Here is a 27,937-nt window from a genome sequence, read left to right on the forward strand (position 1 = left end):
GTGCTCCGTATCGTTTTCCAAAAAAATCCCACTTTTCCAAATGTCCAGGAAGTTCCCATTGAAATGAATGGGACCTTTTTCTAAGTTGCACAATTCCCACATTTTTCAACCTATGCAAACCATTCCAAACACATTCCACTCATCCTGGACATTCAAACTAACACTTTCCCAAGTTCCAAACAAAACTCCGGTTTTCCTGGAAATTCAAACTCTTCAACATTCAAACTATTCTTCCATTCATACTACATTCTGTCAGCATTTCAGTTCAACTTCAGCATTGGAAAATCCACACACAATTCATTCAGGAATTGCCTCATCTAGTTACTTGAGTTAACTGGGTTTTTGTTTTTGACGGCTCAAGTTATGATGTCACTCAAAACATTCTCTTTATAGTAAAAAAAAAAAAGAAAGAGGCTTCTGGATAGCCACAGTTGGGTCCTGGAATTGATCATTTCTCCATCCATCCATCCATCTTCTTCCGCTTATCCGAGGTCGGGTCGCGGGGGAAGCAGCTTAAGCAGGGAAGCCCAGACTTCCCTCTCCCCAGCCACTTCGTCCAGCTCCTCCCGGGGGATCCCGAGGCGTTCCCAGGCCAGCCGGGAGAGATAGTCTTCCCAGCGTGTCCTGGGTCTTCCCCGTGGCCTCCTACCGGTCGGACGTGCCCGAAACACCTTCCTAGGGAGGCGTTCGGGTGGCATCCTGACCAGATGCCCGAACCACCTCATCTGGCTCCTCTCCATGTGGAGGAGCAGCGGCTTTACTTTGAGCTCCCCCCGAATGACAGAGCTTCTCACCCTATCTCTAAGGGAGAGCCCCGCCACTCGGCGGAGGAAACTCATTTGGGCCGCTTGTACCCGTGATCTTGTCCTTTCGGTCATGACCCAAAGCTCATGACCATAGGTGAGGATGGGAACGTAGATCGACCGGTAAATCGAGAGCTTTGCCTTCCGGCTCAGCTCCTTCTTCACCACAACGGATCGATACAGCGTCCGCATTACTGAAGACGCCGCACCGATCCGCCTGTCGATCTCACGATCCACTCTTCCCCCACTCGTGAACAAGACTCCGAGGTACTTGAACTCCTCCACTTGGGGCAAGATCTCCTCCCCAACCCGGAGATGGCACTCCACCCTTTTCCGGGAGAGAACCATGGACTCGGACTTGGAGGTGCTGATTCCCATCCCAGTCGCTTCACACTCGGCTGCGAACCGATCCAGTGAGAGCTGAAGATCTTGGCCGGAGGAAGCCATCAGGACCACATCATCTGCAAATAGCAGAGACCTAATCCTGCAGCCACCAAACCAGATACCCTCAACGCCCTGACTGCGCCTAGAAATTCTGTCCATAAAGGTTATGAACAGAATCGGTGACAAAGGGCAGCCTTGGCGGAGTCCAACCCTCACTGGAAACGTGTCCGACTTACTGCCGGCAATGCGGACCAAGCTCTGACACTGATTATACAGGGAGCGAACTGCCACAATAAGACAGTCCGCTACCCCATACTCTCTGAGCACTCCCCACAGGACTTCCCGGGGTACACGGTCGAATGCCTTCTCCAAGTTCACAAAGCACATGTAGACTGGTTGGGCAAACTCCCATGCACCCTCAAGGACCCTGCCGAGAGTATAGAGCTGGTCCACAGTTCCACGACCAGGACGAAAACCACACTGTTCCTCCTGAATCCGAGGTTCGACTATCCGGCGTAGCCTCCTCTCCAGTACACCTGAATAGACCTTACCGGGAAGGCTGAGGAGTGTGATCCCACGATAGTTTGGAACACACCCTCCGGTTCCCCTTCTTAAAGAGAGGAACCACCACCCCGGTCTGCCAATCCAGAGGTACCGCCCCCGATGTCCACGCGATGTTGCAGAGCCTTGTCAACCAAGACAGCCCCACAACATCCAGAGCCTTAAGGAACTCCGGGCGGGTCTCATCCACCCCCGGGGCCTTGCCACCGAGGAGCTTTTTAACTACCTCGGCAACCTCAGCCCCAGAAATAGGAGAGCCCACCACAGATTCCCCAGGCACTGCTTCCTCATAGGAAGACGTGCTGGTAGGATTGAGGAGGTCTTCGAAGTATTCTCTCCACCGATCCACAACATCCGCAGTCGAGGTCAGCAGAACACCATCCCCACCATATACGGTGTATTGATCATTTCTATTTCCTTTAATTTGTTAAAAGGTGCAATTTCCCAGAAGACCCACTGTACATGAATTACTTTGAAAAACTATGCAGGATATGAATTGTGTTCCATGACAGACACGCGTAAAAAGTATTGTTGCTGTGTTCAAGCAGACATGACAGTGATTTGACCGCATTGCTTACCTGGTTTATGGAGTTGGCTGCACAGGAGGCCAGACCCGTTCCCAGGCACGACACCGAGAAGATGACGGGGTCAAAGGGCACCGGGGCCATTGCGTAACCAGCAGCCGCAGTCATAACCACGAGTGCTGAAATGTAAATATAATTAGTCATAATAGAATATAATGACCGTGTTTTTAGATTGTGTGCGCTCTACCTGTGAGTTTTATTTTGGTGAGCCGGGCGTAGACGTCCGGCAGGTCGGCCACGTCGACCTTCTGCTGCTTCCACTGTCGGTCCAGACGAGCGTCCCGCGCCTCGTCCGTCTCCATGTGAATGTGGGGCGTCTCCTGCGAGGTTTTGGTCGCCGCGCCGGAGACTGAGACGGACGCTTCCTCTGCAACCGGCGACTGGATGACGGGAACTCTCTGGACCTGCCTTTTGACGGCGTCGTCAGGCTCGTCCACCACGGAGAGCGCGGGGGCCTGCTTGGGGGCGGCGCGCTGGTGGAGCTCTCCGATGTTCTTGGCCACATACTGCGGGGAACACACACCTGTGTGAACACAAAGACTGGATAAAGAACCACCCCGGTGTCTTACCTGCCGTTTCAGGAAGATGAGATGCTGATAGGTCAGCCAGTGTGACGGCTCTCTTCTGTGCAGCTGGAGGAGGCTGCGAGCGGTCTGGTTGCATCGCGGTCCGTGATGGCCGACCAGTTTTTGTTGTATGCTTACTCCAAACAAACCTGCAAGAAACAAACAGGACAAATCTTGAGCGTTACACATAAACAGTTGTAACATACTGATAACAAATATAAACCCTAAACTGAACATGGCCCATTTTATCAACGCTACAAGTTTGCAGAGTACTGTTGTGTTTATTAACTAGGCCAGGGGTCGGCAACCCGCGGCTCCGGTCTGATGCGGCTCAGCCACATACTTGCCGACCCCCCGCCCGATTTTCCCGGGAGACTTCCGGATTTCAGTGCCTCTTGCAGAAAACTCCCGGGATTAATATTCTCCGATTTTCACCCTTACATTAATAATAAGGGCGTGCCATGATGGTACAGCATTTAGCGCCCTCTACAATCTGTATAAACAGCGTGCCAACCCAGCCTCTTGTTACAGTGGGGCAAAAAAGTATTTAGTCAGCCACCAATTGTGCAAGTTCTCCCACTTAAAATGATGACAGAGGTCTGTCATTTTCATCATAGGTACACTTCAACTGTGAGAGACAGAATGTGGAGAAAAAAATCCAGGAATTCACATTGTAGGATTTTTAAAGAATGTATTTGTAAATTATGGTAGAAAATAAGTATTTGGTCAATAACAAAAATTCAACTCAATCCTTTGTAATATAACCTTTGTTGGCAATAACAGAGGTCAAACGATTACTATAGGTCTTTACCAGGTTTGCACACACAGTAGCTGGTATTTTGGCCCATTCCTCCATGCAGATCTTCTCGAGAGCAGTGATGTTTTGGGGCTGTCGCCGAGCAACACGGACTTTCAACTCCCTCCACAGATTTTCTATGGGGTTGAGGTCTGGAAACTGGCTAGGCCACTCCAGGACTTTCAAATGCTTCTTACGGAGCCACTCCTTCACTGCCCGGGCGGTGTGTTTGGGATCATTGTCATGCTGGAAGACCCAGCCACGTTTCATCTTCAAAGCTCTCGGAGGTTTTGGCTCAAAATTTCACGATACATGGCCCCATTCATTCTTTCCTTAACACGGATCAGTCGGCTTGTCCCCTTAGCAGAAAAACAGCCCCAAAGCATGATGTTTCCACCCCCATGCTTCACAGTAGGTATGGTGTTCTTGGGATGCAACTCAGTATTCTTCTTCCTCCAAACACGACGAGTTGAGTTTATACCACAAAGTTCTATTTTGGTTTCATCTGACCACATGACATTCTTCCAATCCTCTGCTGTATCATCCATGTGCTCTTTGGCAAACTTCAGACGGGCCTGGACATGCACTGGCTTAAGCAGGGGGACACGTCTGGCACTGCAGGATTTGATTCCCTGTCGGCGTAGTGTGTTACTGATGGTAACCTTTGTTACTTTGGTCCCAGCTCTCTGCAGGTCATTCACCAGGTCCCCCCGTGTGGTTCTGGGATTTTTGCTCACCGTTCTCATGATCATTTTGACCCCACGGGATGAGATCTTGCGTGGAGCCCCAGATCGAGGGAGATTATCAGTGGTCTTGCATGTCTTCCATTTTCTGATAATTGCTCCCACAGTTGATTTTTTCACACCAAGCTGCTTGCCTATTGTAGATTCACTCTTCACAGTCTGGTGCAGGTCTTCAATTATTTTCCTGGTGTCCTTCGACAGCTCTTTGGTCTTGGCCATAGTGGAGTTTGGAGTCTGACTGTTTGAGGCTGTGGACAGGTGTCTTTTATACAGATAACCAGTTCAAACAGGTGCCATTAATACAGGTAACGAGTGGAGGACAGAAGAGCTTCTTAAAGAAGAAGTTACAGGTCTGTGAGAGCCAGAGATCTTCCTTGTTTGAAGTGACCAAATACTTATTTTCCACCATAATTTACAAATAAATTCTTTAAAATTCCTACAATGTGAATTCCTGGATTTTTTTTCCACATTCTGTCTCTCACAGTTGAAGTGTACCTATGATGAAAATTACAGACCTCTGTCATCATTTTAAGTGGGAGAACTTGCACAATCGGTGGCTGACTAAATACTTTTTTGCCCCACTGTATATGCATCTTCTGCTTGCACACGTAAGTGACAGCAAGGCATACTTGGTCAACAGCCACACAGGTTACACTGACGGTGGCCATTTAAAACAACTTTAACACTCTTACTAATAATGTGCCACACTTTGAACCAAAACCAAACAAGAATCAGTGTTTCCCACACATTCATTTATTTGTGGCGGCCCGCCACGAAAGAATTACGTCCGCCACAAATGGATTTTTCGGCGTTTTGACTCGGTCGACCGCTCATAAAAGCAATGGGACTGTCTGTGAATGTTGCTTGTAGTTACACCTCAGGTGCAGTAGGTGGCGGTAGCCTACTATGCACTATGCAATAGCACTTAATTCACCTGGTGGGCCAGAAGAAGAAGAAGAAGAAGAGGGACGGACGGAATCAAAATACTCGCCGGCTACTTTTCATAATGATGGCGCTTCCTACGTTTCTACCTCAAACGTCCAAAAGCTGCTGAAAGCCTTGATCCAGGATGCCATGGGGAAAAAAACTTAAATGGTGCCTTTTGGCGACAGTTAGCAGCTTGGTGGCTCATAGCCGGCTAGCTAACGCTTGCTAGCGTGGTAGCATTGCTTCATTTTGACAGGTGTTATAGGTAGATAGTAGTGATGGGTCCGGCAACACCGATGCATCATAGAGCGAAACCCTGTGTCGGTGCGCGTACCGCTTTTAGAAAGTCACATGACCGATCATGAGCTGTTTTGGTCACGTGACCGATACGCGAACTGTGTCGCACTGACACCTCCTCTGTGCCCTGTGAGCGGCTCTTTTCTACAGCCGGAGAAATAATAACTAAGAAGAGAAGAAGACGGCGGAGTAAAAGAACGGACCGACCGAATCAAAATACGAGGGTAATATAGGTTGTAGGTAGATAAGTTATAGCTGCATCGCTCGCGGCTCGTCATATATTTAACGTTAATCCGCGATTTCACCGAGCGTTTCACGCGGTGAGCAGCCTGACACTGCTTCATTAACACCGCCGCTGTTGTCACGTCACGTGTTACCATACCGACGAGCTAACGTGTCCAGGTTATAACCCTGTTGTCAATAAACACACGTGGAGACGGTGCTTCAGATACTGCATTAATAATGAAGCTAAATTGTCCACTGTCCACTGCAGCATGTGAATGCAATGAAAAGAATAAAATCTGAGCCAACCAGCTGTTAAAATGTTGTCCAGGTTAATGTTTTGGCCATTAAAGGCCCTTCATTTCAAGATTTCAACTGTGATCGGGCTTTAAACAGGTGGCTGACCTGTTCAGATGGGTGCAACTCAGGGGTGCTCACACTTTTTCTGCAGGCGAGCTACTTTTCAATTGATCAAGTCGTGGGGATCTACCTCATTCATATATATCATTTATATTTACTTATTTATGAAATATATGTTTTTGTTAACAAGTTAAAGGTGTTTAATGATAATGCAAGCATGTTTAACACATATAGTTAATATTGTTGATAAATTAAAGCTGTTTAATGATAATACAAGTATGTTTAATACATATAGTTAATATTGTTAACAAGTTAAAGGTGTTTAAAGATAATACAAGCATGTTTAACACATATTGTTAATAAATTAAAGGTGTTTAATGATAATACAAGTATGTTTAATACATATAGTTAATATTGTTAACAAGTTAAAGGTGTTTAATGATAATGCAAGCATGTTTAACACATATAGTTAATATTGTTAATAAATTAAAGCTGTTTAATGATAATACAAGTATGTTTAATACATATAGTTAATATTGTTAACAAGTTAAAGGTGTTTAAAGATAATACAAGCATGTTTAACACATATTGTTAATAAATTAAAGGTGTTTAATGATAATACAAGTATGTTTAATACATATAGTTAATATTGTTAACAAGTTAAAGGTGTTTAAAGATAATACAAGCATGTTTAACACATATTGTTAATAAATTAAAGGTGTTTAATGATAATACAAGTATGTTTAATACATATAGTTAATATTGTTAACAAGTTAAAGGTGTTTAATGATAATGCAAGCATGTTTAACACATATAGTTAATATTGTTAATAAATTAAAGCTGTTTAATGATAATACAAGTATGTTTAATACATATAGTTAATATTGTTAACAAGTTAAAGGTGTTTAAAGATAATACAAGCATGTTTAACACATATTGTTAATAAATTAAAGGTGTTTAATGATAATACAAGTATGTTTAATACATATAGTTAATATTGTTAACAAGTTAAAGGTGTTTAATGACAATACAAGCATGTTTAACACATATAGTTAATATTGTGACCGATACGCGAACTGTGTCGCACTGACGCCTCCTCTGTGCCCTGTGAGCGGCTCTTTTCTACAGCCGGAGAAATAATAACTAAGAAGAGAAAGCGTCTAAAATTGAATACGTTGGAAAAACTGTTTTTTTTTTTTTATAAAAATGTGTAAAAAAATAAAATTAAAAAAATTCCCAGTCCACAAGCATCCTCATTCACAACACGTTCTCTTAGATTTCCATGTTATGATACATGTTGCCCTTCTTAGAGGATAATGGTATCACTGAGCTGTTCCAGTCCGGTTTTAAAGCCCTCCACAGCACAGAGTCAGCGCTTCTAAAAGTTTTTAACGATATCCTCCTGTCCACTGATTCTGGTAAATATGTTGTCCTGGTGCTTTTAGATCTGTCTGCTGCGTTCCACACCGTCGACCACGCCACCTTAATCACTCGTCTTGAGAACTGTGTGGGCATTAAGGGCGCCGCCCTCAACTGGTTCCGGTCGTACCTAACCGACAGGAGTTTTTGTGTAAAAGTAGACAGTTTTATGTCGTCCACAGCTCCTTTACCACATGGGGTCCCCCAGGGCTCAATCCTTGCCCCAATTTTATTTGCGCTTTACCTTCTCCCCCTTGGTTCTATTTTTAGGAAGTACAGTATTGCATTTCATTTTTATGCCGATGATTGCCAGATTTATTTTCCCATGGCACAAAATAACACGGTTCAACGTCTTATTGACTGCCTGCACGACATCAAAGTCTGGCTTTCAGCTAACTTCCTGAGCCTAAATGAAGACAAAACAGAAGTTATGTTGTTCGGTCCAAGTCGCTCTCCCTCCCCCAACGTTGACCTCGGCACTCTGACCCCGTATCTCAGCGACTCTGTCACAAACCTGGGGGTAAAGTTTGACTCAGATTTTAAATTCGAAAAACAAATCAGCAGCGTCGTTCAAAAAAGCTTTTATCAATTACGCCAAATAGCGAAAGTGAAACCGCTTCTATCAAAACATGATCTTGAGAAATTAATCCACGCTTTTATCTCGACTCGTCTTGATTACTGTAATGCCCTGTATGTAGGCATTAGCCAGGCCTCCCTCGCCCGCCTGCAGCTCGTGCAGAACTCTGCTGCTCGTCTGCTAACACAGACCCGCAGACGTGAGCACATCACCCCTATTTTAGCGTCCCTTCACTGGCTCCCTGTGCGTTACCGAATACATTTTAAACTCCTTTTGTTTGTTTTTAAATGTCTAAACAACCTAGCGCCAACCTATCTCTCCGACCTCCTTCAGCCTTACTGCCCCACCCGATCCTTAAGATCAGCCGATCAGCTGCTGTTGACGGTCCCTGACACAAGGCTGAAGCTTAGAGGTGACAGAGCTTTCGCCGTTGCTGCTCCCAAGCTCTGGAACGACCTACCCCTGAGTGTTAGACAAGCCTCCTCTCTTCCTGTTTTTAAATCTCTCTTAAAAACATACTTTTATTCCATGGCTTTTAACACTGAGTGATATCCATCCTGCAATGGCGCCCCATAATACACCTGCTGTGATCCTGTTTTTATGTTTTTATTAATTCTATTTTAATTATTTATTTTTTATCGTGTTCTGTTTGTGTTGTGTTGTGTTTGCTCGGTACTCGTTTTATCTTTTAACCTGCTCATTGTACAGCACTTTGGCTACCCCTGTGGTAAATTTTAAATGTGCTTTATAAATAAAGTTGATTTGATTTGATTTGATGTTCACATTATTTATTGACTATCTTAAAAAGACAAAAAATATATTTTTATTTAAATGAAGTTATGAAATAATCCTAAATGAAATACAATGACTTGGTTTATATTATTGTATATACTAGGTCAGTGGTTCTCAACCTTTTTTCAGCAATGTACCCCCTGTGATTTTTTTTTTTTTTAATTCAAGTACCCCCTAATCAGAGCAAAGCATTTTTGGTTGAAAAAAAAAGACAAAGAAGTAAAATACAGCACTATGTCATCAGTTTCTGATTTATTAAATTGTATAACAGTGCAAAATATTGCTCATTTGTAGTGGTCTTTCTTGAACTATTTGGAAAAAAAGATATAAAAATAACTAAAAACTTGTTGAAAAATAAACAAGTGATTCAATTATAAATTAAAGCTGCAAGCAGCATTGGTCGGGCCCGCGGATTTGGCAGGTGCTAGTCCTAAGTGTCCCAATACTTTTGTCTACTTTTAGTCTGAAGTGTCCCAAGACTTTTGTCTAGTGTACCTACCTTGTCTGCATTGTGTGGGCACGTTGGTGCTTCCTGCTTTTAAGCAGCCATCTTGAAAAAACAGCTGAGCAGCAGCATCAGCGCAGTGGTTCTTTGAAGGGTCATAAAATCAAAACCGGAGCCGGTATTAAAACTCTTTCGCCAACTTTTAATCAGAAGGGTTCAATCTCTCTCCTGTGTTAGTTTGAAGGCGAAACAACAAACGCGCTCAGAGGAGATAATGTTTAAAGAAAGGTGACCGTTTTTTACAAAAATGTTGTGTTGAAGGGGGAATAGCAAACTTCCTGTTGATTTTTGCTGGGGGTTGTCAATTTATGAAATGTAGGTCTAAGTGAGACCTACATAGAGGTTTTTGTTTCATGTCTCTCCGACCTTCCCATTGTGAGTTACAGGCAGTTTTGTAATTTTTTTCTTCCGAGGAGCAGTTTTTTCTCCGTTTTATTAAAAAATAGCTGTAGAGCGCAATTTTTGAATTTGGGGTTAGGTTTTTTTATTAGATCACAGTTTTTGCCAGTCCTGATGTGTGTGTTCAGTTCGGTGAGTTTTGAAGCATGTTAAGGGGGTCAAATTACAGCTCAAAGAGGCAAAAGTGACTGTTTTTAGTACTTTTTTGTCTTGAAGGGGGAATTGCCAACTTCCTGTAGATTTTAGCCCGAGAATGTACCATTATGAAAGTTAAGTCTGAGTCAGACCTACATAGAGGTTTTTGTTTCATGTCTCTCCGACCTTCCTAGTGGGAGTTACAGGCAGTCTAGTTGTTTTTTTTCCTAGGGGGCGCTAGAGCGCAATTTTGATTTTTGCGTTTCAGTTTTTTTATTAAAAGACAATTTTCGCAGGTCCTGATGGGTGGGTCAAATATGGTGAGTTTTGAAGCATGTTAAGTGGGTCAAATTAGTGCTCAAAGAGGCGGTGGAAGAATAATAAAGAATAAAGAATAAAACGAACGAATAACAATAGGTCCTTATGTCCCATTGCATAAGGACTCCCCGTGGGAGTCCTTATGCAATGGGCCATTGCGGGCCCTAATAAAGATTTCTACACATAGAAGTAATCATCAACTTAAAGTGCCCTCTTTGGGGATTGTATTAGAGATCCATCTGGATTCATCAACTTAATTCTAAACATTTCTTCACAAAAAAAAAAAAAATCTTTAACATCAATATTTATGGAACATGTCCACAAACAATCTAGCTGTCAACGCTGAATATTGCATTGTTGCATTTCTTTCCACACTTCTTTTTGACAGACATTTTAGTGACAAACCTGAGCTTGTGCTTCACTGAGTTTATGAACTTACATTCATATTTTGTTGAAGTATTATTCAATAAATATATAAAGGATTTTTGAATTGTTGCTATTTTTAGAATATTTTTTTAAAATCTCACGTACCCCTTGGTATACCTTCAAGTACCCCCAGGGGGCTTGCGTACCCCCATTTGAGAACCACTGTACTAGGTCATAAAATCAGTGTCAGTTGAGTCGGTCCATAGGTTGCCTGTAGGGATTTTTAATGTCCAGCAGATGTCAGTATTTAGTGACACAGTATCGACACAGTATCAATACAGTTTTGCAATGTGTCGAAACGCTTCATGACGCCTCATCAACCCATCACTAGTAGATAGGTTATAGCTGCATCGCTCGCGGCTCGTCATATATTTAACGTTAATCCGTGATTTCACCGAGCGTTTCACTGACGGTGAGCAGCCTGACGCTGCTTCATTAACACCGCCGCTGTTTGACTCGTGGCCCGGGGCAGACGCACGTAGTAACAGTCACGTGTTACCATACCGACGAGCTAACGTGTCCAGGTTATAACCATGTTGTCAATAAACACACATGGACTGAAGCTAAATTGTCCACTGTCCACTGCAGCATGTGAATGCAATGAAAATTGTGGGGACGGCGTGGCGCAGTGGCCGTGCGCGACCCGAGGGTCCCTGGTTCAATCCCCACCTAGTACCAACCTCGTCATGTCCGTTGTGTCCTGAGCAAGACACTTCACCCTTGCTCCTGATGGGTGCTGGTTAGCGCCTTGCATGGCAGCTCCCTCCATCAGTGTGTGAATGTGTGTGTGAATGGGTAAATGTGGAAGTAGTGTCAAAGCGCTTTGAGTACCTTGAAGGTAGAAAAGCGCTATACAAGTACAACCCATTTATCATTATTTATTTAAAATACAACTCTGCGTTCTTCTTGGTCATCGCCGCTGCCACCGCCCGCCCGCCGACCACACCACCACAAATAGATGCCTGTCCTGTGGGAAACACTGAGAATGACAAACACATTCCAGGAGAACATCTGCACCTTAACACAACATACAGGTAAAAGCCAGTAAATTAGAATATTTTGAAAAACTTGATTCATTTCAGTAATTGCATTCAAAAGGTGTAACTTGTACATTATATTTATTCATTGCACACAGACTGATGCATTCAAATGTTTATTTCATTTAATTTTGATGATTTGAAGTGGCAACAAATGAAAATCCAAAATTCCGTGTGTCACAAAATTAGAATATTACTTAAGGCTAATACAAAAAAGGGATTTTTAGAAATGTTGGCCAACTGAAAAGTATGAAAATGAAAAATATGAGCATGTACAATACTCAATACTTGGTTGGAGCTCCTTTTGCCTCAATTACTGCGTTAATGCGGCGTGGCATGGAGTCGATGAGTTTCTGGCACTGCTCAGGTGTTATGAGAGCCCAGGTTGCTCTGATAGTGGCCTTCAACTCTTCTGCGTTTTTGGGTCTGGCATTCTGCATCTTCCTTTTCACAATACCCCACAGATTTTCTATGGGGCTAAGGTCAGGGGAGTTGGCGGGCCAATTTAGAACAGAAATACCATGGTCCGTAAACCAGGCACGGGTAGATTTTGCGCTGTGTGCAGGCGCCAAGTCCTGGTGGAACTTGAAATCTCCATCTCCATAGAGCAGGTCAGCAGCAGGAAGCATGAAGTGCTCTAAAACTTGCTGGTAGACGGCTGCGTTGACCCTGGATCTCAGGAAACAGAGTGGACCGACACCAGCAGATGACATGGCACCCCAAACCATCACTGATGGTGGAAACTTTACACTAGACTTCAGGCAACGTGGATCCTGTGCCTCTCCTGTCTTCCTCCAGACTCTGGGACCTCGATTTCCAAAGGAAATGCAAAATTTGCATGGTTGGGTGATGGTTTGGGGTGCCATGTCATCTGCTGGTGTCGGTCCACTCTGTTTCCTGAGATCCAGGGTCAACGCAGCCGTCTACCAGCAAGTTTTAGAGCACTTCATGCTTCCTGCTGCTGACCTGCTCTATGGAGATGGAGATTTCAAGTTCCAACAGGACTTGGCGCCTGCACACAGCGCAAAATCTACCCGTGCCTGGTTTACGGACCATGGTATTTCTGTTCTAAATTGGCCCGCCAACTTCCCTGACCTTAGCCCCATAGAAAATCTGTGGGGTATTGTGAAAAGGAAGATGCAGAATGCCAGACCCAAAAACGCAGAAGAGTTGAAGGCCACTATCAGAGCAACCTGGGCTCTCATAACACCTGAGCAGTGCCAGAAACTCATCGACTCCATGCCACGCCGCATTAACGCAGTAATTGAGGCAAAAGGAGCTCCAACCAAGTATTGAGTATTGTACATGCTCATATTTTTCATTTTCATACTTTTCAGTTGGCCAACATTTCTAAAAATCCCTTTTTTGTATTAGCCTTAAGTAATATTCTAATTTTGTGACACACGGAATTTTGGATTTTCATTTGTTGCCACTTCAAATCATCAAAATTAAATGAAATAAACATTTGAATGCATTAGTCTGTGTGCAATGAATAAATATAATGTACAAGTTACACCTTTTGAATGCAATTACTGAAATAAATCAAGTTTTTCAAAATATTCTAATTTACTGGCTTTTACCTGTAAACACAACAGAACAAATACCCAGAATCCCATGCAGCCCTGACTCTTCCGGGCTACATTATACACCCCTGCTACCACCAAACCCCGCCCCCACCCCAACCATGCTCCCTCACACATCAACCCCCCCCTCTGTGCGTCGGTTGAGGTGAAGAGTTAGGGCTGCATGGGATTCTGGGTATTTGTTCTGTTGTGTTTATGTTGTTACGGTGCGGATGTTCTCCCGAAATGTGTTTGTCATTCTTGTTTTGATGTGGGTTCACAGTGTGGCGCATTATTAGTAAGAGTGTTAAAGTTTTTTATACAGCCACCGTCAGTGTAACCTGTGTGGTTATTGACCAAGTATGCCTTGCTGTCACTTACGTGTGCAAGCAGAAGCCCCATACAACGTGTGGCTGGGCCGGCACGCTGATTTTAGTGGGCGCTAAATGCTTTACCATCATGGCAAGTTCGAGAGAACAGTTGCCTTAACAATCATAGTCTGCCGGAAAAATCGGGAGGGTTGACAAGTATGACGCTGTCAAGCGCCATTCATATAAAACCCGCGGGCCGCACTAACATTCAATTTTCATATTAAGGTGTGGGCCGCGTGTCTGAGACTCTTGGTTTATACATAGCACAAAGCAAGAAAAAAAACTTTGTATGCAGTGTTATTTCATTTTAAATTTCAAAATAATTTTGTGGCTCCCATTGTTTTCTTTAATTTGTGAAACTGGTCAAAATGGCTCTTTGACTGGTAAAGGTTGCCGACCCCTGAACTAGGCGAAAGTAAAAATCCAAAATATTTAGCTTAGTTACAGAGATGATCTTATATTTAGATTAGGGATGTCCAAACTTTTTGACTGGGAGGCCGCATTGGGCTAAAAAAGATTGGCCGGGGGCTAAAGCGCATTATATATATATATATGTATATATATATATATATATATATATATATATATATATTAGGGGTGTAACGGTACGTGTATTTGTATTGAACTGTTTCGGTACGGGGGTTCCGGTTCGGTTCGGAGGTGTACCGAAGGAGTTTTCACATGGACATATTAAGTAGCGTAACGCGCGTTGTGTAAACAATGCACACCGAGGCACAACACACGGCATGCTAGCGGCTAACGGGCTACGATAGACTGACCATACGTCCTCTTTTCACCGGACATGTCCTCTTTTGCGGAGCTGTCAGGGCGGAGTTTCTTAAATGCCTCAAATGTCCGGCATTTTGAGTTAGGGTTGCGTGTATTTCCAATGTACGTTCAGGGTTAAGAAGGGATTAAAAACAAAACAAACAGCAGCATTGGTGAGGGAGGGGCAGAGACAGAGAGAGAGAGAAAGTTATGATAAACGCGCATGCGTCGCCAGGCTCTGCTTTTTATCCATAGATTTATCACATTTAATGTTTTATTATCTATAGCAGGGGTGTCAAAAGTGTGCCCCAGAGGCCATTTGCGGCCCACAGCTAATGTTTTAAAGGCCTACGGCACATTCTAAAAATACTATTCAAATAAACAAAAACATAACAAAAGTGAAATAAAAAAGCTTAAAGGTTAAATGTAATTTAGAAAAAGTTGCAATGTTGACTAATAAAACAAAGCTGTTTTTTTTCTTCTTTCAAACTGTCATTGCTCAAAACATAATATTGAATAAAAATCAATGTTATTATGAATTATTGACCTATCCAAGGTTCCCATTACTTCACATCAAATATTACACTAAGACAGCGTTTCTCAAAGTGTGGGGCGCGCCCCACTGGTGGGGAATAGAGACATGACAGGTGGGGCGCGAGGAACGGGAGGAAATTTCACTTTAAATTTTTTTTTTATTATTATATTCTTAGATTATTTTTTTTACTATGCTTTCATTTTCTATACACACTGTAAATCACTTTGTGATTCTGTCTGTGAAATCCGCTATATAAATAAATGGAAATTACCGGTACTGTAGGCTTTATATTTCTCGGTACGAGCGAAAGTTTGACAGACATAGCAACAGTAACAAATGGGGGCGGGGCTAAGCGGAACAAACTTTCGCGCGGATTGGTAGCAGGCTAATATGTGGACCACAATTACACAAATATATACATTTGTGACTCGCACCTCAAAGGTCGTCGACCCAGAGCCAGCGCCTGCAGAGAAACAAAAATGTGACGGGCACACACTGTGTCATTCACCGGGAAGCACTCGCGTCAAGGCAGCTCAGCCCCGAACTCAATGAGGTTTTAACAGATGTTGTGAGCGCGGTAAATTTGATCAAAACACGACCACTGAAAGCGCGACTGTTCTCTGCACTGTGTGAGGAAATGGGAGCTGATCATACAGCCGTGCTGTTTCACAGTGAAGCAAGGTGGCTCTCCCGGGGAAAAGTGCTGTCACTTGCCCTGTCTTGCCAAATGCATAGCTCCTCCTTTTTTTTTGAAAAGATTGCAAAGTGGCACTTTTATTGTATTTATTATTGAACTTGATGCAAGTTATTTGATTTATTATTGAACTTGATGCAAGTTATAACACTTTTGTTTTATTTATTATTGAACTTGATGCAAGTTTAACACTTTTTTTTTTTTATTATTGAACTTGATGCAAGTTATTTGATTTATTATTGAACTTGATGCAAGTTATAACACTTTTATTTGATTTATTATTGAACTTGATGCAAGTTATAACACTTTTTTTGATGTATTATTGAACTTGATGCAAGTTATAACACTTTTGTTTTATTTATTATTGAACTTGATGCAAGTTTAACACTTTTTTTTATTTATTATTGAACTTGATGCAAGTTATTTGATTTATTATTGAACTTGATGCAAGTTATAACACTTTTATTTGATTTATTATTGAACTTGATGCAAGTTATAACACTTTTATTTGATTTATTATTGAACTTGATGCAAGTTATAACACTTTTTTGATTTATTATTGAACTTGATTCAAGTTATAACACTTTTTTTGATTTATTATTGAACGTGATACAAGTTATAACACTTTTTTTGATTTATTATTGAACTTGATGCAAGTTATAACACTTATTTGATTTATTATTGAACTTGATTCAAGTTATAACACTTTTTTTGATTTATTATTGAACGTGATGCAAGTTATAACACTTTTTTTGATTTATTATTGAACTTGATGCAAGTTATAACACTTTTGTTTTATTTATTATTGAACTTGATGGAAGTTATTTTATTTATTATTGAACTTGATGCAAGTTGTACCACAGCTGCACAGTTATTTTATTTATCATTGAACTTGATGTTATTTTATGTTATTGAGTTTGAATGTATACAACTTGATGTTCAATAAATTTGAAAATGTTAAAGCTTGGCATTAGCGCTCTGTTGGAGCGATGGGGGCAGGTGGGGCTTGAAAACTCCCCCTTGTCCAAAGTGGGGGATGACAAAAAAAGTTTGAGAACCACTGCACTAAGAAAATATTATTGGTGGAAGATTTTGCAAATTTGGTAAATAAATAACCCAAAAAATGTATATTTTGTTGTTTTCTTACTGTACCGAAAATGAACCGAACCGTGACCTCTAAACCGAGGTACGTACCAAACCAACATTTTTGCGTACCGTTACACCCCCAATATATATGTATGTATAAGACAATGTTAGGGGCTGGTTAACACTATAAAATGTCAATAACATATAAACGACAATACTTTGACAATAACAATATCGCAGCACAAACGAATGGGGACAAGTTTGGGGAAATGTTGACAATGTGGAGGGGGGCTGATGACGTCATTAGTCAGAAAATGCATTTTAGAATAATTTAATAACAATAATAATAGGTAGCACAAACGAATGGCAGTGCTATTCTAATATTTGCAACAACAATAGAGGCAACTTCACACATCTTATTTTTATCAGTATTTATTGCCTTACATCCATATAATAATGTCAGTTCCCTCCATTAAACAGTTCAACAAGTCATATTAAACTCGAAAAACAGCAACACATGACCAATAAACACAACCAGTTAGGGCAGGGGTCGGCAACCCGCGGCTCCGGAGCCGCATGCGGCTCTTTGATCACTCTGATGCGGCTCAGCAGCTTACTTGCTGAACCCCTCAATTTTCCCGTGAGACTTCCGGATTTCAGTGCCTCTCGCAGAAAACTCCCGGGATTAATATTCACCGATTTTCACCCTTACGGCTATAATAAGGGCGTGCCATGATGGTACAACATTTAATGCCCTCTACATTCTGTTTTAACAGAATGCCAGCCCAACACTTGTTATACAATATACATTTTCTGCTTGCACTTGTACGTGACAGCAAGGCATACTTGGTCAACAGCCACACAGGTTACACTGACGGTGGCCATATAAAACAACTTTAACACTCTTACTAATAATGCGCCACACTTTGAACCAAAATCAAACAAGAATGACAAACACATTTCGGGAGAACATCTGCACCTTAACAACATAAACACAACAGTACAAACACCCAGAATCCCATGCAGCCCTGACTCTTCCGGGCTACATTATACACCCCTGCTACCACCAAACCCCGCCCCCACCCCAACCCTGCTCCCTCACACATCAACCCCCCCTCTCTGCGTCGGTTGAGGTGGGCAGGTGTGTATAATGTATCCCGGAAGAGTTAGGGCTGCATGGGATTCTGGGTATTTGTCCTGTTGTGTTTATGTTGTGTTACGGTGCAGATGTTCTCCCGAAATTTGTTTGTCATTCTTGTTTGGTGTGGGTTCACAGTGTGGCGCATTATTAGTAAGAGTGTTAAAGTTTTTTGGGGGTTTTTTATACCGCCACCGTCAGTGTGAGCTGTGTGGTTGTTGACCAAGTATGCTTTGCTGTTACCTACGTGAGCAATGCGGAAGCCCCACACAAGGCACGCTGATTGTAGTGGGTGCTATATGCTGTAGCATCACGGCACGCATGACGCTGACAAGCGCCATTCAATGAAAACCCACGTGCCGCACCAGCTTTCAAATTCCACATAAAGGTGTGGGCAGCGTGTCTGAGACCCAGGGCCGGCCCGTGACATAGGCCGTATAGGCAAATGCTAAGGGCGCCGTCCATCAGGGGGCGCCACGCAAGTGCCACAAATGTTGGAGAGAAAAAAGAGAAAAAAAGGTGGTACTATTATTTCTAAATACAAAAAATAATCCCACGTTAATTAAAATGCAAAGTAAAGCCTATTTAATAGAAATATTATTTGTTACAACATCCCCCCCCCCCCCCCCCCCCCGCACGGTGCGCCCCCTCCCTTCCCGTATCATGACTCTTTTTGGACGTCACCACATCAAAAAATCAACACAAGATGTCAAAACGGCCAAAACTGTCAGGTGCCCAGGGAAGAAAAAAGAGAAAAGAAGAGGAGGAGAAACGAGAAAAGACAAGAGGTAGCAGGTAGGTAACGTTAGCCTACATGAAATTATTTGTCTGTTACAGAATGTGATAGTAACCTGGCTTTTTAGCATTAAGCTAATGATACATGATTCGGCAATTGCTAATCAATATCTGTTTTAACGTCGGGTTAATATTGTGGAGGGGGCTAAATTGTTATGGAAAATAATAATGTAACGTTAGGTAATTACAGTACTCCAACCTACATTCCTCTGGGACATTTGTATTAGATATTTTAAGCAGGTGTTTTTTGTTTACATTGTTATTGCCTTCTGGTTAGCTAATGTTTGCCCTGCAGGTAATAGTCACTTTTCCACCCCTTTATATATTAGGTATAGTTGTAAGTAAAAAAAAAAAGGTCAAAAACAAAGCTATTCGGTTTCTTGTGAGTATATACACTTCTTGCCTAGGGCGCCAGATTGGTTAGGGCCGGGGCCTGCTGAGACCCCTGGTTATACATAGCACAAAGCAACAAAAAAAACTCCTTATGCAGTGTTATTACATTTAAAATTTCAAAAAAATTTTGCGGCTCACATTGTTTTCTATAATTTGTGAAAATGTTCAAAATGGCTCTTTGACTGGTAAAGGTTGCCGACCCCTGAGTTAGGGCAAACAAACAAATGACAAGTGTCACATGGCAAAAACAAAGTCACTGTAAAAACATTGTGTGACGTCATAACAATGTCACCGTAAAAACAAATTATGTGACGTCATAACAAAGTCACTGTAAACCATTAATTGATGTCATAGCAAAGTCGCCGTAAAACATTGTGTGACGTCATAACAAAGTCGCCGTAAAACATTGTGTGACATCATAACAAAGTCAGTTAGAACATTGTGTGACGTCACTGTAAAAACATTGTGTGACGTCATAAGGGCGCATCAAGCCAAAACATTCTTCTTTGGTAACGAGCTAATGCTAACGAGCTAGCTGGCTAGCGTCCCCGCGCTCTCCACACTAGGTGGCTTCCTTTTTAGCGGCAGCACGGACGGTGATGTGGCACAACAGCCGCCGAATTACCTGTGAGTCGACTACATGGCGTCTTATACATGTTCTCAGCTCCGAAGCCGGCAGCTCCTTCGACCTCCTTCACACGGAACGCGTCGCCATTTTGACCTGACCCGGTGGCGGGAAGAGGAGTACTTCCGGGGCTACAACACGTCACGTGATCGACAACGAAAGAAAACAAATCAAATAGCTTTAAAAGATAAATACATTCACATTGTAAAGTGTATTTTTTTCCAAAATGGAAAAATTACACATGAATAATAATTGTAAAAAAAAATATTTTATTAATAAAATAAGTAAGGTAAATATCTTGGAATTTAGCATTTAGAACACAATTATTCTGTTGTCATATTTACTGTGAACCAGGGGCGTCACTAGCTTTTAAGGACAGGGGGGGGGGGGCTTAGCCCCTTGGAGATGCACATGATGCGAGCGAACGTTACGCACAAGCACAAAACTTCACAAACGGCAAACAAAGACTTAGAAATTATTCATTGTTATTATTATTATTTTAAAAAAAATGCACGGGACGAAATGAATTGCTCCCCGGGACGATGGCTTTTAACCATTTTTTTTCTTTTTCTTTTGATGTATTTATTCATTTTACATTTTATATTAAATGTCTTGGTTTTTCCTCCCTCTGAAAATCCTATGAAATGTTTAACAAGCCATCCTATAATAATACAACAGCTATTAATGTAACAATACAATAAAACAAATATATTTAATGATGTTTTTTTTCATTATTTTAACAATAGGCTAATGTATATTAGATTCTACAAGAAACACAAAACTTAAAAACTAAATGATTTACAATTGCACACACAAGGTTTCGTGCAGCTTCACTCATTGTAAAGGAAGATAATGTGCTTCGTACACCTGCAGGACCGCAAGCAAGGTCGCAGAGAAAATGCGGACTGGAATTTGAGTGATGTGGACATTTTCTACACGAACAAGTGGAATGGATTGGATACCGACGCACTAAAGGGGCTCTCTACCTTACGCTACGAAGTGAAGTGAATGACATTTATATAGCGCTTTTTCTCAAGTGACTCAAAGCGCTTAACATAGTGAAACCCAATATCTAAGTTACATTTAAAGCAGTGTGGGTGGCACTGGGAGCAGGTGGGTAAAGTGTCTTGCCCAAGGACACAACGGCAGTGACTAGGATGGCGGAAGCAGGGGATCAAACCTGCAACCCTCAAGTTGCTGGCACGGCCGCTCTACCAATCGAGCTATACCGTCCGGTGAGGGGAAACTGAGTGAATAATAACAGGTTATATGATTATTTATTTAAACTCATATTCGGGCCACTTTATAATGAATATGTATTTGTAAAAAATAAAATAAAAAAATATATAACACCAAATTATTTAGGGGGGCTTAAGAATAATTTAGGGGGGCTTGAGCCCCCCTAAAATAGGCCTAACAACGCCAATGCTGTGAACCCTTTTTTGCAATGTTGTATTTGTGTGCTTCTGTGTCTGTTGTGTCTTTTTTTTTTTTACATTTATTCATCTCCTTCATTGATGTGCATTTTTGATCAATAGACAATTTAACTTAAACAACAAAACACATATTTACACACCTATGCTTGAGAAGGAACAGGATAAAGAAAATCTTATATTTCCTGCCCCCTTCAACATATTAAGTCCAGATTCACAAGCATACAAACCAAACAAATACATCCAAATATAATGAAAACAAACAAAAAAAACACACAAAAAAAAAAAAAAACAAGTGCAAAACTTAGTACAAACCGAACAAAAAAAATAATATACACCTCACAGGATGATACAAAACAAATACAAAACCAGACAAAAAATAAGTAAAATTAAAGCTCCAAGCAGCGTTGGTCGGGCCCGCGTATTTGGCAGGTGCTAGTCCTAAGTGTCCCAATACTTTAGTTCAGTTTTAGTCCTAAGTGTCTCAATACTTTTCTCAAGTTGTAGTCCTAAGTGTCCCAATACTTTCGTCCAGTGTAGGTGTCCCAATACTTTTGTCCAGTGGTAGTCCTAAGTGTCCCAATACTTTTGTCCAGTTTTAGTCCTAAGTGTTGTAATACTTTTGTCTAGTGGTAGCCCGAAGTGTCCCAATACTTTTGTCCAGTTTTCGTCCTAAGTGTCTCAATACTTTTGTCCAGTTTTAGTCCCAAGTGGCCCAATACTTTTGTCAAGTTCTGTCCTAAGTGTCCCAATACTATTGTCCAGTTGTAGTCCTAAGTGTCCCAAAACTTTTGTCAAGTTTTAGTCCTAAGTGTCCCAATACTTTTGTCAAGTTGTAGTCCTAAGTGTCCCAATGCTTTTGTCCAGACTACCAATACTTTTGTCAAGTATTAGTCCCAAGTGGCCCAATAATTATGTCAAGTTGTAGTCCTAAGTGTCCCAATACTTGTGTCCAGTGTAGGTGTCCCAATACTTTAGGAGCAGTATTTTCTGCGTTTTATTCAAAAATTGCGGTAGAGCGCAATTTTGAGATTTGGGGTTAGGTTTTTTTATTAGATCGCAATTTTTGTCAGTCCTGATGTGTGTGTTCAGTTTGGTGAGTTTTGAAGCATGTTAAGGGGGTCAAATTACAGCTCAAAGAGGCAAAAGTGACTGTTTTTAGTACATTTTTGTCTTGAAGGGGGAATTGCCAACTTCCTGTTGATTTTTGCCTGACAATGTACAATTGTGAAATGTAAGTCTAAGTCAGACCTACATAGAGATATCTTTTCATGTCTCTCCGTCCTTCCTAGTGAGAGTTACAGGCAGTCTAGTTTTTTTTTTTTTCCTAGGGGGCGCTAGAGCGCAATTTTGAGTTTTGCGGTTCGTTTTTTTTTATTAAAAGGCAATTTTCGCAGGTCCTGATGTGTGGGTCAAATATGGTGAGTTTTGAAGCATGTTAAGTGGGTCAAATTACAGCTCAAAGAGGCGGCCGGTATAATAATAATAAAGAATAAAACCTTACAAATTCAATAGGTCCTTATGGTCCATTGTAAAAGGACTCCCGTTGGGATTCCTTTTACAATGGGCCATGCGGGCCCTAATAATAAATGTAAAGCAAAATATAAACACTTGCGGCTGTCCATATGATCTTATTGTTCTGTCTTTATATATTTTAAATAGAATTTCATAGTTGAACCCCCACCACTGATATACACATTTGTTTAAAAGTTGTCATTGAATACTGATGCTGGTAATGTTTTACTTTTAGCCTTAAACATAACCCATCATGTCTGTAACTTTACTATCTCCTGTAGTTTCAGTAAACCAGAATTAATAAATAGTATGTTAGTGTGTTCTAGATAGTCTGCTTTATGAATCATCCTTATAGCTCTTTTCTGTAGTTGATACAATGCCTTTATGTTACTCTTATATGTGTTCCCCCACACTTCCACACAGTAGCTGATATATGGCAATAGAAGTGCACAATACAATATACGCATTGCCCTATAATCTAACACATATTTGACCTTATTTAATATAAAAATACTCTTAGACATCTTTTTCCATACATGTGCAATATGAGATTTCCATGTCAGACCGTCATCCAGTACCACTCCTATTATATATATATATATATATGTCTTAATAAGGTTATCCAAAAAATAGTGCTCGATACCGTAGTAGAGCGCAATATATGTATGTGTGGGGAAAAAAATCACAAGACTATTTCATCTCTACAGGCCTGTTTCATGAGGGGGGGGTACCCTCAATCATCAGGAGATTTTAATGGGAGCATTCACATACCATGGTTTATATAGGGCACAGAGTGGGTGGGTACAGGCTGGCGTAGGGGCGTGGTGATTGGCTCATGTGTTACCTAGGAGGTGTTTCCGTCTATGGCGGCATGTTGTTACAATTTCGCTGCGCTTGTTGAGGGATGACAGGTCTGGACGGTAAATAATAAACAGTTTCTCTTTCAAGCATAGGTTGCATCTTTTATTACCACTATTGTAAGGTGTGCTGGATGCAAGAATTTGCCATGTTATTGAATATTCAACATTATTGTCTTTGAGGTCCCAAATGTGTTTGCTGAGTTCTGTGGTATTTCGCAGGTTTTTGTTCCTGAAAGAAGCCTTGTGATTGTTCCATCTGGTTTTGAATTCTCCCTCGGTTGATCCTACATATGTGTCGGATGTGTTAATGTCCTTGCGTATTACCTTAGATTGGTAGACAACTGATGCTTGTAAGCACCCCCCGTTGAGAGGGCAATCAGGTTTCTTTCGACAGTTACAGTCTTTTTTGGTTTTGGAGTCGCTACCAACCATTCACGAAACCCAACACAACACTCCAATACGTGCACCATGACAGCAACCACCCACCCACCACCACGAAAAGAATACCTACCGGAATCAATAAAAGGCTATCGATGCTGTCATCTAGCAAAGCTGAATTTGACCAAGCAACCCCCCCGTACCAAAAAGCCCTTGATGAAAGCGGATACAATTTCACCCTCACCTATGAACCCACGCCAGGAAACCAGCCAAAAAAGAACAGAAAACGAAACGACATCATCTGGTACAACCCCCCAGTACAAGCAAAAACGTCTCAACTAACATTGGACACAAATTCCTCAATCTGATTGACAAACACTTTCCCAAAGACAACACCCTAAGAAAAGTATTCAACAAGAACAACATTAAATTGAGCTACAGCTGCATGAACAATATACGACAAATCATCTCAAACCACAACAAAACAATTGCAAATGAGCCGTCGGCCCCCAGACAGAGCGACTCCAAAACCAACAAAGACTGTAACTGTCGAAAGAAACCTGATTGCCCTCTCAACGGGGGGTGCTTACAAGCATCAGTTGTCTACCAATCTAAGGTAATACGCAAGGACATTAACACATCCGACACATATGTAGGATTAACCGAGGGAGAATTCAAAACCAGATGGAACAATCACAAGGCTTCTTTCAGGAACAAAAACCTGCGAAATACCACAGAACTCAGCAAACACATTTGGGACCTCAAAGACAATAATGTTGAATATTCAATAACATGGCAAATTCTTGCATCCAGCACACCTTACAATAGTGGTAATAAAAGATGCAACCTATGCTTGAAAGAGAAACTGTTTATTATTTACCGTCCAGACCTGTCATCCCTCAACAAGCGCAGCGAAATTGTAACAGCATGCCGCCACAGACGGAAACACCTCCTAGGTAACACATGAGCCAATCACCACGCCCCTACGCCAGCCTGTACCCACCCACTCTGTGCCCTATATAAACCATGGTATGTGAATGCTTCCATTAAAATCTCCTGATGATTGAGGGTACCCCCCCTCATGAAACAGGCCTGTAGAGATGAAATAGTCTTGTGATTTTTTTTCCCCACACATACATATATATATATATATATATATATATATATATATATATATATATATATATATATATATATATATATATATATATATATATATATAGATACATATGTATTATCATTAAAACGATTCTATTAAGTAACAAACTTGAAGATTGCATCAGTTTTAGGAATTCCCCTTTGGCCCCATGTCCTCTCAGTGGGTGGATTGTGCAATAAAATGCAATTCACTCACACAGTTGGCTTTGACAATGACACAAATAAGTTCCAGGATCATATCTGTGTGTCATCCTGGGGTTGCAACCTTGTTCATCGCACTCCTCCCATATAATAACCTTTGTGATGCAGCCCATGAACTTCCACAAAGCTCCAAACACAACAGCATGTTTATTCCACAAAATCTCACTTGGCTCCGCTACGGTCAGCTGCTGAGAGTTGGGTTTGCATTGTGGATTATCACTGTTTTATATTTACCACCGCAGTATAACGTCACAGTTTTGTGATGACATTTTATTTGAGGCAGCCCCTTAGCATTTTTAAAACTAGCATGCTAGCTGTCTTGCTAATTTTGCTCATATTTTCATTACTTATCACTATCTGGCCAGCATGCTACCTTTTAGCATTTTAGTATGCAAGGGTTTTTTTTTTTTTTTTTTAGCAAAATTAGCAGTTACACACTTCAGTGTCCTATATTTTAGTTTTTCACTAATGCTAACTAAACATTTTATTGTTAGCAAGTTATCATAGTATTGTTAGCATGCCAGCTTTTTAGCCAATTTTGCCCATATTTTTGTTACTTGTCACTATCTGGCAAGTATGATATCCTTTAGCATTTTAGCCTGCAAGTTTTTTGTTTTTTTTTGTGTGCAAAATGAGCAGTTATACACCTCAGTGTCCTATATTTTAGTTTTCCACTAATGCTAACTATAAACATTTTATTGTTAGCAATTTATCGTAGTATTGTTAGCATGCCAGCATTTTAGCTAATTTTGCTCATATTTTTGTTACTTGTCTCTATCTGGCCAGCATGCTACTTTTTAGCATTTTAGCATGCTAGTTTTTTTTTTTAGCAAAATGAGCAGTTATACACCTCAGTTTCCTATATTTTAGATCTTCACTAATGCTAACTATAAACATTTTATTGTTAGCAATTTATTGTAGTATTGTTAGCATGCCAGCATTTTAGCTAATTTTGCTCATATTTTTGTTACTTATCACTATCTGGCCAGCATGCTACCTTTTAGTGTTTTAGCATGCTAGTTTTTTTTTTAAGCAAAATTAGCAGTTATACACCTCAATGTCCTATATTTTAGTTTTTCACTAATGCTAACTGTGAACATTTTATTGTTAGCAAGTTATCATAGTATTGTTAGCATGCCAGCTTTTTAGCCAATTTTGCCCATATTTTTGTTACTTGTCACTATCTGGCAAGTATGATATCCTTTAGCATTTTAGCCTGCAAGTTTTTTTTTGTTTTTTTTTGTGCAAAATGAGCAGTTATACACCTCAGTGTCCTATATTTTGGTTTTTCACTAATGCTAACTGTAAACATTTTATTGTTAGCAAGTTATCATAGTATTGTTAGAATGCCAGCTTTTTAGCTAATGTTGCTCATATTTTTGTTACTTGGCACTATCTGGCCAGCATGCTACCTTTTAGCATTTTAACATGCTAGTTTTTTTTTTAGCAAAATGAGCAGTTATACACCTCAGTTTCCTATATTTTAGATCTTCACTAATGCTAACTGTAAACATTGTATTGTTAGCAAGTTATCGTAGTATTGTTAGCATGCCAGCATTTTAGCTAATTTTGCTCATATTTTCGTTACTTGTCACTATCTGGCCAGCATGCTACCTTTTAGTATTTTAGCATGCTAGTTTTTTTTAAAGCAAAATTAGCAGTTATACACCTCAGTGTCCTATATTTTGGTTTTTCACTAATGCTAACTGTAAACATTTTATTGTTAGCAAGTTATCATAGTATTGTTAGAATGCCAGCTTTTTAGCTAATGTTGCTCATATTTTTGTTACTTATCACTATCTGGCCAGCATGCTACCTTTTAGCATTTTAGCATGCTAGTTTTTTTTTGTTGCAAAATGAGCAGTTATACACCTCAGTTTCCTATATTTCAGATTTTCACTAATGCTAACTATAAACATTTTATTGTTAGCAATTTTTCGCAGTATTGTTAGCATGCCAGCATTTTAGCCAATTTTGCCCATATTTTTGTTACTTGTCACTATCTGGCAAGTATGATACCCTTTAGCATTTTAGCCTGCTAGTTTTGTTTTTGATTTTTTTAGCAAAATTAGCAGTTATACACCTCAGTGTCCTATATTTTGGTTTTTCACTAATGCTAACTGTAAACATTTTATTGTTAGCAAGTTATCATAGTATTGTTAGAATGCCAGCTTTTTAGCTAATGTTGCTCATATTTTTGTTACTTGGCACTATCTGGCCAGCATGCTACCTTTTAGCATTGTAGCATGCTAGTTCTTTTTTTTTTTTTTTGCAAAATGAGCAGTTGTACACCTCAGTGTCCTATATTTTAGATTGTCACTAATGCTAACTATAAACATTTTATTGTTAGCAATTTATTGTAGTATTGTTAGCATGCTAGCTTTTTAGCTAATGTTGCTCATATTTTTGTTACTTATCACTATCTGGCCAGAATGCTACCTTTTAGCATTTTAGCATGCTAGTTTTTTTTTGTAGCAAAATGAGCAGTTATACACCTCAGTTTCCTATATTTCAGATTTTCACTAATGCTAACTATAAACATTTTATTGTTAGCAATTTATTGTAGTATTGTTA

The 27,937-nt window shown here is 40.7% G+C and overlaps 1 protein-coding gene across 1 annotated transcript in view; it reads right to left on the minus strand.

Moving 5' to 3' along the window:
• Nucleotides 1-19,950, minus strand: part of cox10 (cytochrome c oxidase assembly factor heme A:farnesyltransferase COX10) — a 216,100-nt gene extending 196,150 nt beyond the window's left edge. Inside the window, exons 1-4 of the mRNA XM_061931752.1 lie at nucleotides 19,819-19,950; nucleotides 2,902-3,047; nucleotides 2,520-2,838; nucleotides 2,327-2,451 (exon numbers count right to left, since the gene is read on the minus strand). Of these exons, the coding sequence (XP_061787736.1) occupies nucleotides 2,327-2,451; nucleotides 2,520-2,838; nucleotides 2,902-3,047; nucleotides 19,819-19,849 (621 nt within the window). The 5' untranslated portion in view covers nucleotides 19,850-19,950. The remainder of the gene's footprint in view (nucleotides 1-2,326; nucleotides 2,452-2,519; nucleotides 2,839-2,901; nucleotides 3,048-19,818) is intronic.
• Nucleotides 19,951-27,937: the final 7,987 nt, after the last annotated feature.

The sequence above is a fragment of the Nerophis lumbriciformis genome, linkage group LG39 (assembly GCF_033978685.3).
Source record: "Nerophis lumbriciformis linkage group LG39, RoL_Nlum_v2.1, whole genome shotgun sequence".
Taxonomy (NCBI): domain Eukaryota; kingdom Metazoa; phylum Chordata; class Actinopteri; order Syngnathiformes; family Syngnathidae; genus Nerophis; species Nerophis lumbriciformis.